Source organism: Oenanthe melanoleuca, chromosome 3 (genome assembly GCF_029582105.1).
Source record: "Oenanthe melanoleuca isolate GR-GAL-2019-014 chromosome 3, OMel1.0, whole genome shotgun sequence".
In the NCBI taxonomy this organism is placed as follows: domain Eukaryota; kingdom Metazoa; phylum Chordata; class Aves; order Passeriformes; family Muscicapidae; genus Oenanthe; species Oenanthe melanoleuca.
In genome coordinates, this window is record NC_079336.1 from 83,743,566 (window position 1) to 83,759,232 (window position 15,667).

Genomic DNA, 15,667 nt, shown 5'->3' on the forward strand with positions numbered 1-15,667 from the left:
AACTGAAGATTCCCAAGAGAAAGTTGTGCTTGGAAAATTCCTGTATCAACCTATCCATATAGTTGTCAGTTTTTACAAGATACAATGAAAGGAGATATGGACAGTGAGAGGTATTTGCTCTCATCTTATCTAAAATACAATTTTTTAAATGTTTTGTCGTTAGGTAGAACTAAAAGAAATATCTCTAGAACACTGTATGTGTATTAAAGAAGCTAAGTTTAATGATGGTTGCTGAAGGACAAATATAGTCTGTATGCATAGGCATCAGTGCCGTCAGGAGAAGTATGTCATTGTTTTCTGGTTTGGATCAATACTACTTTCATTGGTGTTTTGTTTCATTTTGTTAGATGGTGGGTGACTAGTATTTCAAAGTAATTAGTGTGAATTATTGTTAAAGGAAAGCATTTCTGCAGTGAGCTACACTCGTGTAAGGGATAACTGGTGTACCTAGACTGATGAACCTTTTGTGGGGTGTTTTTTTGACAAGAAGGCGTACGTGATTGTCTTTGAATTCAGAACTTCTCTATCAGAGAACAGGCATATCAGATGTCACCAGCACAGTGCTTTCTGAGCCTAGCTAGCAAACTGCCTTTGTCAGCATGTTAAAATGGATATTAAAGGATATGAAAAGTCTTGCATGACCGAGCAATGAACTTAGTGTTAACTGTTCATTTAACAGTGCAAATCTTTAAAAGTGAGGTCTCTAGTGCAGCATTTAATTGATAAACTTTGCAGTTGTGGTTTGAGGAGCCTGCATATCTCTGGCTACTGTTTTGGCTTCAAGTACAAATGTTTAGTCAACTCCTTTTCTGAAATGCTGTGGAGTCTTTAACACCCTGCAGTAGTGATGGTTGCTGTTTAAATTAGGCTGCAAGGATGATTAAAGACTGGAGCACGTTTCATACAAGTAAAAACCAAGAAAACTGGAAATGCTCTGCCTGGAGGAAGCTTAGGGGGATCTTAAAAAGGGTTGCAGTACCTGATGGGAGGGAATGAGGAAGAAAGCAGCAGATCCTTCTCAGTAGAGCCCACTGTTAGGACAAGAGGCAATGGGCACAGACTGCAAGATAGCAAATTCAATCTGGACACGAGAAAACATTTGTCTGTTGTTAGCGTGGCCCAGCACTGGAAAGGATTGACCAGACAGGTTGTGAAGTCTCCACCCAGCTGGACATAATCTGGGGCAACATGCTGTAGCAAACCCTGTTTCAGCAGGGATTTTAGACAAGGCAGCCTGTGTTCTCCAGAGGTGTGTCCAACCTAAACAGCTCTGTGAATGAATACATTACTTCTGTGATGCAGTAAAGAGGCTTATAGTTTATTTTATATATATGATAATTATAACCATGTTCATGTTTTCATGCATGTGTCTATGTGTGAAATCAGCTGGTGAACACTGGACATACTGCCAGTATTCTTGTTTTAGCATTGTGACCAAACCACTGTGCATAAATATATATATATATTTACTCCTGAATCCTGTCTGTTCTTCCTCTAACTCTCTCCTCATTTGTTTAAAAATGTATTTAATTGTAAAACACTATTAAAATGGCTGGTGCCCTGTGTAGTTGGTTCTGGACATAGCTTTTAAAGACCCATGACTTTCTTTGGTCCCACTTTTCTTATTCTTGTGCAAGTGCATGTGGTAGAAAAAATAGCCTTGGCAACAAGGTCGGGCATTGTTTGTTTTTTTATTTTTGGAAGGGTTTGTTTTGTTTTTAATTTCAGAGTTGGGATGTTTTTGTTTTGTTGTTAGGGTTTTATTTGTTTGGTTTTTTTAAATCTTTGGTCCTTATTTGGAAAGATTTTGGAATACCTCTAAACACTTTTGGTTTTTATTAGTGTTTACTTCGCTAGGTGGGATAAATGTTCTAAGAGCTGCTAAGCCAGCCAGCCTATTTTATCTTAAGCTAGGAGGAAAAAAAGGATTTATAGATGTAATACTGATAGAACTCTTCTAGTTTCTTATATGTGGGGGGGAGCACAGTTGCAAATACTGAATGCTACCCAGTATCTGCAGAATCAGACCAAGTTTATGAATTGAAGGTTGGAAATATGCTTTTTCTTCTGAGATTTTGGTAAGCGAATGGTTTATCAATAAATGCAGCCTTCAAAAATACAGTCTTGATTCAACATTTCGATTTAGAAGACCAAAGGTTCTTCCCATATGATCTTAATGGCATCAGAAATGTTGGAAATTGGTTTTGTTTTTCTAAATGTGGTGATAAGGGTAGCAGATTACAAATTGATGTGTTTTGGTGTGCAGCTCAGATTAATTAAGTCCAAGAACCATTTTCAAAAGGTTTGAATTTGATGGTTGAATTAGATGAATATATAATTATCTGACACATACCTTAAGCAATGCTGTATTAGATAAATAAGTCTGTGAACAGATACTCTTATTTTTTTAAATGTTTGTTTCTTCTTATCTGTCATTTCAGTTTAAAGGTTTTACAGAGTTGCTTGTTAAATGTTACATATGTGTTTAGTATGAGTACAAAGGGAAAAATACAGTGTATGTGGTTTTATTTATTCGCTCTGTGGCTCAGAAGAACTTTTTACATGTCATGATTACAGTTTAAAATGCCCCTAGGTCTTTGCTAGAATTATTCAAATAGGAAGTTTGATTATACATGTGATATACTTGTCTAACAATGAAAAAGAATTCTCTGATATTATTGATTATTTCCAGGTTATAAAAAAATGAGATGCATAGAAGTTGTAAAAAAAACCAAAAACACCTTAGTAAAAACAATTACATGATTCAGGTTTTTCAGAGAAAAGTGATAACTCTTTTCTAATTCTGTTTTTCAGTTTCCATAGCTAGACGTGTCCAAGACCCATTAGCTGAGCTAGTGAAAATTGAGCCCAAACACCTAGGAGTTGGAATGTATCAGGTAAGATAATATGTATCATTTAATCTGAGTATTCTGTCATGATATAGAGCAACACCAAAATGCTGCTTTGTAATTGCCAGCTAGTTATGTCTCCTTTAAAAGACATTTTCAGATTTGATGGAATGATAGTAAATACTTTAAAGTTATAAACTGCCTTTTTTAAAATCTCTACTTTTAATGATTGTGATTGAGACCCTGAAATGGCCAGATGTATAGTCTATTAAAAACATCAAATCAGACAGGTAACTTGATCTGTAAAGCTTTCTCTTTTTCTGTATTGTTACAGCAATGGGGTTTTAGCTCTTTGTGTAAAATACAATGAGATATTGATCCTCCATTTACAACCCGTTAATTAGTACTATTAGGTGCATTCCTTCTTAGAAGTTTGTAATAAAAGGGTTTGTTTTGAAGTTTTTCATTTAGTAAAGCTGAATTGGAAAATATTTGACAATTGTGATTTTTTTTATACCTTTTTGTAGGTTATTTCTGAGAAAAAACTTTCACTTTCCAAGTTTCTTTACAAGGAGCATTATGTTAAGAAGTGGTACATAAGTTATTGTCATTTTATAGCATATTGGCTTTGAATCAGGAAAGCATTTATGCACGTGCGTAAGTCCCACCAAATAAAGAAGAAAAAAAATTATCCAGAAAATATAGCATGTGCTTTTCTCTGTATTTTTGAAACTATACAATGTGAGTAAATTTGAAAGACTACAGCAGAATTCAGAACAGAAGACACAGAACTGTCTGGATCTGTTCTTTCAGGTCAGTTTATGAGTATTAATGGGATAGAATGCAATTAGCAGCCTAGAATCCCTTGCTGCCACTCCTAAAGATGGCGTGACAAAGAGAAGGTGTTATGAAAATCTTCCAAGAAATGTATGTCCTGTTTTGTTTTTACAGAACTGAGGTCAGCATTTTAGTTGGTTAAAGTAGAATTCAGAACTGCTTTTATAAGTCCTACTTGTATTACCGCAGATTATAGAATTTATTAATATTGCTTGCTAACTGCAAACTTACTGGTAAACCTAACTTAAATAATCTTCTGGTATCAATTATACCATACTCTTTGAGGGAAATTGTTTTGAAGGGCTGAAACACTGTAAATTTCTTTAACATATGTATCCAGATTTCAGTAAAAATGTGCTTTAATGGTGGCAGCTATAAATATAGGTGTGGTTGGTCATCTGGCAAAAAGAAGAGCTTCAGTCTGAAGTGTTACTTTACTTGTGGAGACCCAGAGCTTTAATTTATAACAGTAGCAGTGATATTTTGAAACAAAAATAATGAAGTGATACAGATTTTTGTTCATCCTTGCTTTAGAGAAACATGTACTAAAAAGAAATAAAAGAAGCTTGAAATGCTATGTCAGCATTTATAGAAGGTGATTTTTTTTTTAAACAAGAGTTCCAATATTGAATATTTTACCATTTACAGTATACTGTGCATTCTTAAGTACTAGGAGCTTGTATTGCTATGCCTAGAAGATATTGATTTAAATGAATACCAACTCCTGTGGCCCATGTGGACATTGTACAAGCATAATCTACAGCAAAAAGAGATGGAATTGCTGGTGGTCATATGATTTTGAGTTCATTATACTATGAGATGAATGTTGCAATGAACAATATTGCAGCAGCTCAATGCAGTCTGAGAGACTGCAACTGGTGTCATTTACTTTTCTTTGAGAGCAAGGTAAGTACCATGTTCCTGGCCCTTCCAGAGGAGCTTCTTGATCCACTACAGCTGTGTTTTGAGTAAATGCCCAACTGTGTTATTTGTTATTGTCCAAATTGGTTAGATGAAAAGTTTTGGAGAAATAAATCCTAGAAGCCTAGGATAGAGATAGACCTCAAATATTGTTCATTCCCAGCTATATGTTTTTTTAATTCTTGTCATAGTTTGAATAAATCTCTAGGGTAGATACATGTCCTGTTGGAATTCTTAAGAATCACCACAGAAGCTATAGTGTGTTTGTTCAAAGATACATAAATTTCTCAAGTGCTGAATCTTTGATGTTGCTGAAAGCAAATTTGAACTCTTGAAAACAAAGTCAGAAGGTCTGCTGCCCTTTGGGCGTGACAGCTCTCTTGTGGCACAGGCAGGGAATGGGAGGAGAAGAGGAATTAAGATTTTCTGTCCTTCTTCCTTTTAGAGAGACAGCCACTTGCTGGTGTCTCAGAGGACAGGTGAGAAAAAAGCTATTTTGTTATATAGGGAGTCTCAGAGTAATGGCTGATTTAATCCCTCAGATAAGGAATATTTTAGGAAAAGAATTTTATAATATCCAAGGCAACTTGGAAGGCTTTATTGCATTTTAATTTATATTCAAAATACTGGCTGTAGCTTTTTATTAATTTCTGTGGGGAAATACACAGTGTGGAGTCCAGATCAGGAATACAACAGTCTTTTCACGGAGGTACTTGCTTTCTTAGCCTATAGTAACTTTAAACCTGGCATTTAAATATGACCTTTCCTTTCTTAAGCACCCTGAAAATGATATTTAAAAATCTGACAAATGCAGGTTTTGGCATTCTTGTCCTGAAAGAGGGATAGTGATTAGTCTGTCAGCGATTACGCAGAGGCAAGCTGAGACTCTGCTGCTGCCCATGACCACGGAAGCTGTATAGCACAAGCAGCATGGTGGTTTCTTGAGGGATGATTGCACACTCACTGTGTGTTGATCCAAGAACTCCCTGAGGGGATGGTCCTGCCTTTTCTCTTACTCCTCCCAAGTGCCCCAATCTTTTCATGGTGTTGGTAATGACTACATGATGTCCTGGGTTGGCATAACAGAGGGGCAGCAGTGCACAGATTGCAGGGGAGTGGAGCTGGGGCAGCTGCCTTCACAGCAGCCTGACTTGGGACATGGCCTCTGTCAGTTTAGGATAGCCAGAGGTCCCAAACTACTCTACTTGAAAGGCAGTGGCAGAGACAATAATTTCTGTTCTTTCTCAGAGGTTGAGGTGAGAGACTGGTGAAGCAGAATCTGCCTGATGATGTCTGTAGCTTTTGTTATGCAGCTGTGGCACAGGATCGTTGTGTGTTCAGCTGAGTGGCAGTGCTACATGAAAGTGAAGTGGTCATGTGCTAAATCCGTTGCTCACAATATGAGCTTGCCCCCAAGTCTGTGGAGTGTGTGCCACACAAAGAGAACTTAGTGAAGGGGCTATTGCTACTTCCATGGGATTTTGTGTCCCTCCCATCTAGTCTCCTGTATTTAGTGTGCATGTTTGTGAGAATATTTGTGTTCTCTAGTTTTTCTAATGCAACTTTTCCAAGCAAATCTGCTCATCTGGGTGTGGATACTTTGAATATGGAATTGCAAGTTCCCAAGTAGCAGATCTGTGTAAATTGAGTCCCATCAGCTGGGATTTGTTTACTTATTTTAGATGAAAAAAAAAAAATTAAACTTGAACTTGGCCACCTGCTTTTATTCTGATTTCAATTTATGATTCTGAGTTTGTCCACTGCCAAGAAAATCAGGTTTGTCAGAGAAAAATAAACAGGCCCCAGATCTCCTAACAGGTATTTCCTTAAACAAAGAGAAGCACAACCTGATTTATTAGAGCTTCTCTCAGACTAAATTCCAATTGCCTAAAGGTCCTTGTCTTCCATCATCTTTATCTCATTAGGAAAATTGTTCTTTCCTCCCAGACAGGAACCTAGCCAAAATGAATTTATCACCTTCAGGCCATATTAGTATGATTTCTTCTGTAGTTGAACATGAAGATGATGCCCAGATTCTGCCTGATACCAAATATGCCTTGTCACCTCCCCATGCCAGTTCAAAGCTAAATATCTATTCAGGGAGAAGCAGTTAGTGGCTCAAGACTTTATTATACTGTACACTGAATTTTGGCTATGAATTGCCATTGCAGTTGTAATGATCTTGGAAGATATAGATAAGACCTGAAAACAAAGCTACTTCATAAAGGTTGTGGTTAGGGAATTTAATTTCAGAACAAAGAAAATTAATAAGAAGACAAAAAAATCTTTACTCTCAAATAAAAACCTAACTTTTCAGAGGTGAGTGAAGCAGAACTAAGCGTAAACTTTCATAATATTAAAGAGGTGAATTAAATTAATATACTTTTAAAACATTGAAATCGGAATCTCTGTTATAAGGCAGAGAAATGAAAAATACAGCTAAAGGAATATATTATGTTTGATTGGTCTTTTGATATTCATTTGATGTACAAAATCCTTGGATTCTAAAAAAACCCAGTAAACCAGTAACCTCTAGAGAAAGAGATAGATGGAGGTCATACTCATCTGTAGCCTATGAACAAAATATGTGATCTATACTGAAGGATTAGAATTTTTGACAAATTCTGTGTATTATTAAAAAGTGTGCACAATGTATGATCTTGAAAAAGCAGTATCCTATTTGGTCTTTATAGTTTTGGGAGTCCAAAAATCTGTTCATAATCTATTTTTAGGTGGTAACATCTTTACTGTTGAACATGTTTGGAAATTATCATCCTAAAAGAATGTAAGGGATAATATATGTAGTTCTGTGACCTCTGAAGTGGGACAATACTTGATTACAGATGTATCTGAAACATTTTGTATCAAATAAATGAAATCTGTAAACAATACTCCTAAGTAGCATTCCCTCAAGAAAAAAAGAAGATTGAGCTAATTCTTGGTTTGTTTTCTATATAAGGCTGGAAGGTCCTGATCAAAGGAATGTTTCATAAAGCCTAATCAGAGTGTCTGATAATATCTGAATCTGGAAATGTCTTTTTTGTCCTTCCTGTCCATGTTCCTTTCTGTGGTCCTCTAGTTGTTGGGGTGCATTGGTTTTGCATTTGATTATTGCCTGCAGGACGTTGTACTGTTTCAGTTGCAATTTGATGTTCCTTCTAGGTTTTGATTTTTTTCCTCCAAAGATAGGTATGTTTCGGTAAATGACAGTGCAGCTTTAGAGAATGCTTTTAATCAGATGTGCTTTCTCTTTAGTTGGACCAGTTCTTTTAATTATGGCATTGCAGTTATAAATTATTTAAAATCCACAGCCAGGTGGTTAATAGTGAGGCATCTCGCTGGAGGTTGTGTCTCAGTTGGAAAGGAAGGAGCTTTTTTCTTTCTCCTAGAAGTCTGTGTAGAATGCTGTCTGCTGTTGCAGGCCATCCTTGCCTGGGTCCTTCCTTCCTTGTCTCAGGGCCAGTGAGGAGCAACTGATAGACAGTGGTGGAAGGCTGTTACTGGCCTCTCCTGCATGTGTCTAAAATTGCACAGAGCCCTTCTCATTTGTTGCATGTCTTCCTCCCTCAAAAGATATCTGTGAATGGCATCATCACTGCTGAGATACTTTTTTTACCTCTAGCTGGTCTCTCTGCAACAGGAGAGCTGTTAACCCTCCTGTTGAGAGGTGTGGTATTAACCTCATTTTTTATAGCTGTACTACTTAAAATTTTGTTTCTCTGATGAACACCCATCTTTCATATTATTTGCTTGAGACAGTCTGACTGTATATTTGATGCAATGGAGATAGCTGAGAGCTGAATTATAGCAACATTTTAGAAATAGAGGGGTCAAAAGGGGAGACCTCAGGGATACCTCTAAGTATAATAGTTGAAGCATAGTTGGATCAGCCTGATTCAGCTGTGGGCTGAAAAGCTCTCTGCATTATTTCTGTTGTCTTTACTGCAACAGAACCTGGCTCATCCCTTGCACTGCAGGTATTTTTAGCCTGTTCTTACAAAACCCCAGCAAACAGAACTTAGTAGCTTTGTTTGGGTAAAGCAAATGTTGTGTTGTTTCTCTAGTACTGGAAACTTGAAAATTTGTGTTGAAATAGAAAGCTTCTAAGAAAAAAAAAACAAAAACAAAAACAAAAACAAAAAAAAAAAAAAAAACAAAAAAAAAAAAAAAAAAAAAAAAAAAACAAAAAACCTGTGAAGTAGTTAGTCATTGCAAACGAGTTGTCAGAATCCGAGCACTGGTCATCCCAAAGAATCAGTGTTTGGTTTGAGAAAACCTTTGTCTTTTCTCCTTAAAATAGATACACAGTTTTTAATGGTGATATATATGAGACTTTGTATCCTTCTTTTATCTGATTTTTTTTTTTTTTAATATCTTCATGTAGTACACTTTTGTTTAAGAGCGTGGAGCAAAGTATCAGAGCTGATTGTTTTTCCAGTCAGGAGAGTGTGTTTTTCACTGAATAGTTAAGGAGTTTATTTTACTTTTTTCTTTGTTTTGGAGGGTTTTCTTGATTGATCCATAGAGTATATGAGTAGTTAGGTGTGTTACTTGGACAGCACAAAAGAATCACTCATGTATGATGTGAGAGTATAATGACATGATGTGCAAGAGTGTCTTTTTTTATACCTTGGAGGTGGGATCGTCAAAACAGCCTTAAACTTGATCTTCCTGTAAAGTTTGTGTGAGTTTGCAACTTACATTTTTTGATTAAGGGGACATTTTATTAGGTGAGCAGTGCTTTATTTTATGTGATTCACATCGCTTCTGTGGAAACACAGTTCAGCAGGAATGTTGTTTTCTGGTCAGAATTGTAGGTTGCAGGTTTCAACATCCAGTTGAACAGCCTATCTACAAAAAGCATTCCTTCTGTATTACTACACTGACTATACACACACAGTTCAGCAAAGAACTGACCCTCCTTGGATAACATTGGAATTTCATGAGCTTGTTTATGGTTTTCTGTACTTAAATTGGAGTGGTTGCCTACAGAGAACCTTTGCTTAAGCCAAGCAAAGAGAATACCAATATTCAGTTATGTGTATCTTGCAGTAATCAAACAGCTTAGTAATAAATGTAAATCTCTCCTTTTGGGCAGTATATGGCAGGTGGTTGGTTATGGATGTACCTTAAGTTGAAAAACCTAGTAAAAGGAGTTATGCTAGTGCACTGGAATCTGACTGAAATGAAAGAAACTGGCTATACTTACATAAACTTTTAAAATAAGCTAAACGATATGTTACCATTACTGTAAATTAAAAAGAAAAAAAAAGTTACTGGACAACTTCTGGGCTGCTTCTGTATTGAATCTCATCTCTGAATAAACTCACTGGGACTTTAAAGACAGGGACATGCAGGATAGTATTTCACTATGCTCTTAGCTCTGCTCTTCAACAAAGGAAACTTAAACCTCTCCTGTGAACCTGTAGTCTCCTGCAAAGAGATTATTGTTGCTGAATGCTTTTGCCCTGTACTGCAAGGGATTGCTTGCCTTGAAATTTGTGGGAAAGGGAGAGAAGTACTCAAGATTTTAAGGGACAGGGTGTGGTAGCTGTACATAAAAAATATAAAGAGCAGTCCAAAAACCCAGTGTCTTGTCAGTAAGGAAAGAGGTGTATTTCTTTACTTAAATGGATATGTAGGCTGGTGAATAGGTTTGTGCTTAATACAGGACTTCTAGCACTGAGCAAGTTATGGAATCCTTTATTTTCCTGTAGTAGTGATAAAATATTAGCTCTGTGAGGAAAGCAGAAAAACAAAAATAAAAAGTGCTCTTTGCCCAACATAATTTTTAGGGTAAATTATGAGCTTTTCATTTTGAAAAGTAAAGCTCTATGAACCAAGCCCTCTGACATCCAATGGGAGCAGAGTCTTTGCAGACAGCTTTGCCAGGGAGAGGTAATAACCCCATAATGTTTTGGATGCTTCCCCACCCCACTGAAGTAGGTGAACAAAACGTAAGAGTGCTTTCCAAGTAAGTTACACCTCTGGCAAGTTTGTGTAATTTAATCTTCAGCAACAATTCTGCTGACTGCCAGGAGTGGTTTATATATCCTGTAACTTGGCAGTCTCTCTGGTTGCATCTACCTATTCTCTGGCTGGCAAAGAAAAATCAAATGTTCTGCCAGCAAAGCACAGTAAACTTTAGCTAGTCCATTACAGCCATTTGCAACAAAGGAAAGGGATATAGAAAGAAATAGCTGTTGTGTTATTAATTATTTTAGCTAGTACACTATATTTACTGGCATCTCCAGGAAAACATGCCAGCTTAGTAAGGTGAGATGCTGCCCCTTTAAGGAAATGAAGGAAAATGTGTGCATGTGTATTTACAAAGAGTGCAAGAGCACAGCGATATCACCCCATCTGCACATGTCACTCATGAAGCTGCCTGTGGACTGCATCTCCTTTTGCTGCTGTCACCAAAAATGCACTGTGCACAGCATTTGAAAACTTGTCAGAGATGTGTCTTTGTAAGCAACTTGAACTGCAGGTAAATTTTGGACATTACTGCTACTAATCCCCCTGTCACACTGCTGCTGTTCATTGTTAGAGAGTTTTTACCTGCATATGTGGGCTTTTACAGAGCTGCTGAGCTTGTAGGGAAGCTCCAGAAGTGTTGCTGTACTGAGGTGGGATGATCTAAGGGTGTTGATAGCAAACAGCTGCTGGTCAGATTTGCCCTCCCTGTCAGTTTGTTTCTGATTGCTTAATTACCAGTTCTCTTGGCAGAAGTTTGTTAGGAAGTTTTTTGTCACCATAGAGCAACAGACTTGTGACTCGTGCTGTAATAGGGTTAAAGTGCTATGTGTTATTGTTTATGAAAATAACTCTAAAGGTTATTTACTTCCAGACCTCCATAAAAGCAGCACATAGAAAGCCATGAGCAGGATTGCCTGGTTATAGGGTACCCTGTCTGCAAGCCTGTTTATTATTTCAGTTTGATTTCTTTTTTTCAGTTTCGTAAGTGTACTTGGGCAGAGCTAATTCAAACATAGGCAGACCACCTGAGTGAAAATCCACTTAGGCAGATTTAACTTTTTCAAAGACTGTTCTGATGAGGGAGCCAAGTGGCAAGAGGAGCAAAATGGGAATTGTGAAGCTCGGATCCTGCAAATTGGCTTGATATGGCTTCTCTGTGCATTGGATTGGAAAAACTTGGCTGACTAAAAGCTGAAACAGTAAAGAGGATGATAAAGTCTGTATTTGTATAAGTATTTTGATTGAACAGCTTCTGGAATGTGTGAGATGCTGTTGGGTTTCCTGTTTACATCTCAAGTGTTGAATAATTTTAAGTGAAACTACTTAAGTTTAGCACTGAAGAATTGTTCAGCTCCTTTCATCTAGGTTTCACTTAAATTTTCATAACTTAAGTTCTTTGCATTTTTGAGACAAGTCTTAAAAATACTACAGTGAAAAACAGCCAGAGAGCTGCAGATTACTTATGGCATTATCTGTACCCATTATGAGCTATTTGTATTTGTGAATTTGTGTTTCTGGCTCAGTCATCTTTTAGGTGAAGTAAGTTCATTTCTAAGATGTTCTGTTATGAATTGTATTCAGATTTTAATATAAATATTATAATGCTAAAATAGTTCAAACTATTACCACAGTAAAAAGCATCTCTTTAGTATCTAAAGTCAGGTAAAAGTGGCAGTAGGGATGTGAATCACTTGCTTTGAATGCATGTGGGGGGCCAGTTTAAACATTGCAAATGTAAATATTATTTGTTGGTGGAATTCCATAGTCACTGCTTGCTATGCTGTGGTCATCTGTTGCATCTGTTGTTTTGGTTTCATGAATTAACAGTATATTCATTTGACTCATAAGAGAAAAATACTATTGTGCTTTTGAGTGATTCCATGTGAGTTTGTAGCACAGCAGCTGTTGATTTGATACCCAAAAATCTTCAATCAGGAGTAAATTTGTGCTTTCGTTCAGTAGGAGGACACAAGTGGCAATTAAAATTCTTATGATACTTTAAAACCATAAATGGTCTGCTAATACATATGGTTTGATTGGTTGGTATTAACATAAAGTAAGAACTTGATGTTTTGCAGTGAAATACATAAAATAATTATTTTTATGTAGTTTGAACAAATACCAAATTATGGAATGCTGCAAGAATTCTTTCATATGTTTACTTAAGCTGTGAATTTCTTTTTCTCATTAACTGTCTACTATAAAATGTAAATAACTAATAAAATTCATACCATGTTAATGTATGTATTTGTTTTAATATTCGACCTGTGATCAAATTTTTCTTCTCTTGAGGACTAAGAAGATGAACTTAATGTAGGAGGAACTTAAGTTAGTGTTGCTGTTCCTCATGATAGCCTTGTGATAGTTACGTCCTTCAACAGACATCACTGAAAATTGTGGTCTTTTTTCACTGAGACAAAGTTTCTCTGATATTTTGTAATTTGTTGCTTTTTAGATTTTTATCCTCCTAATAACACTTATCCTAACAAACAGTTTTGAAAAAATCATTTCAGAAACTAAAATCATGTTTCACTAGACAGTGATTAATATCTGTGACCTTTATTTTTGTATCAGGAACATAAATATACACTTTTTTCTGTGTCAGTCATTGTCTAAGATTTCATCTTTGTTCTGCTTTCCATTACATACCATGAATTATATGAAATTAATTTAATCGCTACTCCAAACAGAAATTAAATGTGCCCTAATCCAGAGTTACGTTGTTTGCTTTTACAACTGTAAGTCATAAGTAATTAATTTTCCTTGGAAAATTAATTCACTTACCATTCCCAGTAGCATCATATGTTGACACAGGGTTATAGATAGTTTAATATTTTTGTTCAGCATGTTGGCTTCAACTTTGGAAGACCTTAAAGCAAAACAAATTCAAATTTACTCAACTGTATATAATTCAGGGTTATTTAAAGTGAATGTTGTCTTTATTGCTGTCAACCAGCTGATGATGATGATTCTAAAATTATATTCGGTCTTCCAGAAAACTGAAGTCTTTGGACATATGTGATTTATTTTTTCAAAAGCAAAAAAACTGTTTCATATCATACATTTGGATAACAGGGCCACTGGAATGCAGTCAGTAGTAGAAAAATTTAGCTCCATGGAGAACCTAACTATATATTACAAAGCCTTGGGCTAAGAAGCTTTGTTTTTCCACATGCCTCATGTTGCTTGAGATATTTGTAGGATTCATTACTCCTGTTGCACTCAGAAATTTCCAGAGTTGCCTTACTTTGGAATGTTGTTTTGTTTTCTATGTAGTTGTGGACAGAAGGGCATCTCATTGCAACTCCAAAGGGCACCATGGGCACTTGTGTGGGTGGCCCTGTTGCCCACAGCTGACTGTCCTTCATAAATGGCATTGAGTGGTGGGGGCCAGAAGTCTTCTGGAATGAGAGAGGCAGCTTTTTTAATCTTTCATGTTTGCCAGAAGGACCTATTTTCTTTTTTTCTTTTTTTCTTTTTCTTTTCTTTTCCTTTTTTTTTTTTTTTTTTTTTTTTTTTAATTCTGTGCAGCTCCATAAAATATGGTGTTTATTACTTTGGTTTATTTTTATTTATTTAAGTCTCCCAGCTGAAACTCCAGTGATGGCAGTGTTGCAGTTCAAACAAGCAAGGCTTATTTTATAAATGTCCCTTTGTGAGTTGGTGGCTGCATTTTGCCTGAATGCAGGGGGTCGGTATCAGTGGCATTTAATTTAAAATTTTGGAGGTGGAAAGTAGAAATTGACATTTAATTCCAGTGTAGAGTTACTGCTAGAACAGGCATAAAAATATTATTGCATTAGCAATCACAGGAAGAAAATAAACTATGAGCACATTAATAAAATGCAGTCACATGACATAATATTGGTTAAAATAGAGCAGTAGATAGACAAAAATAATTTTTCAAATGCTTTTTTCACCACAATACATTTTATTAAGTAGACAGTGTAGAGAAAAAGTATTCAGCCAATAGAAATAGATGCTACTAATAGTGCTTAAAGGTAAATTTCTCTCTATGTAGTGAAGTTTTGCATAGATAAATTTTTTTACACATGTTTTATATATATATAAATGTGTATATGCAACATTGATGATTGTGTTGACAGAGATCTCCATTAAATTTTCTATCTGCTGCTTTCAAATTCAATTATCTTGAGCTTCCTTAGCCTATGTAAGATTTTTATTGCTGCTTTGTGTATCTATTCATGTAACAGGTCTCAGTAACTACTGCTGGCTGTTCCATTATTACAGCGAAACTACTTTAAAAAGACTTCACTATGATGCTTAAAAATGCAAAGTGTCCTGCAAAAAAACCATTTGGTCAATTGAGTTTAGCCACACAGCTCTTGACAGTTATGTCTATAAGCAAAGCTGTGTCCTACCCACCGCACCAAGCTGTTCTTGTGCTCCTTACCCCGTGCTGTTGAACAAAGTGCAACTCTTGCCAAGCCTGCAATTGTTGTGCATTTCTTCATTTTCACCTACCCTGTGATAGGGTGTACTTCCCATCTCAGGAAGATGAGAAGTAAGAGCCAGCTCTATCCTTTTCTTATCCTTCTTGCTGGAGCTTTTGCTGATTACAGGTCTGAGAGCAGGAGGCTCAAGACACCCACTCCACTGTATCAGCATTCTCTTTAGTTACCCTTCTGTCCTACTCTTATTTCTAGGTACTGCATGTAAAAATGTATTGCCTAAGAAAAATCTTGGGAGCCAACCAAAAGCTGTTGCTCCTCTTACAAATTTCTTGGCAGTGAGAGTTTGTATTTTTGTTGGGAATATCCTCATTCATTTTATGATGACAGTGATTGTCTAAATTTGTAAGAAAAGTGATAATAAAACATTTATTGTTTAAAAAGAATTTGCAGAAACTATTTCTTCAGGCAAAATTTATATTTTGAACTTGACTATAGTTTTGGATTAGATAATTCAAAGTTGGCACTAATTCTGAAAAAAACATTGAGCAATGGAGTACAATAGCAAAAATCCAATAAGCTTGAACGAACGTGTACAGTGTCTCCTAGTGTAAGTGCCTGGCTCTTCGAAGGCCACCAAGAAGTCTACAGTGATTGACGTGCATTCTG

The 15,667-nt window shown here is 36.2% G+C and overlaps 1 protein-coding gene across 3 annotated transcripts in view; it reads left to right on the top strand.

Moving 5' to 3' along the window:
• SRBD1 (S1 RNA binding domain 1) overlaps nt 1–15,667 on the top strand; it is a 120,133-nt gene that overhangs the window by 68,354 nt on the left and 36,112 nt on the right. For all 3 annotated transcript variants that reach the window (XM_056488318.1, XM_056488317.1, XM_056488320.1), the window contains exon 18: nt 2,815–2,897. In XM_056488318.1, coding sequence (XP_056344293.1) covers nt 2,815–2,897 — 83 coding nt within the window. The remainder of the gene's footprint in view (nt 1–2,814; nt 2,898–15,667) is intronic.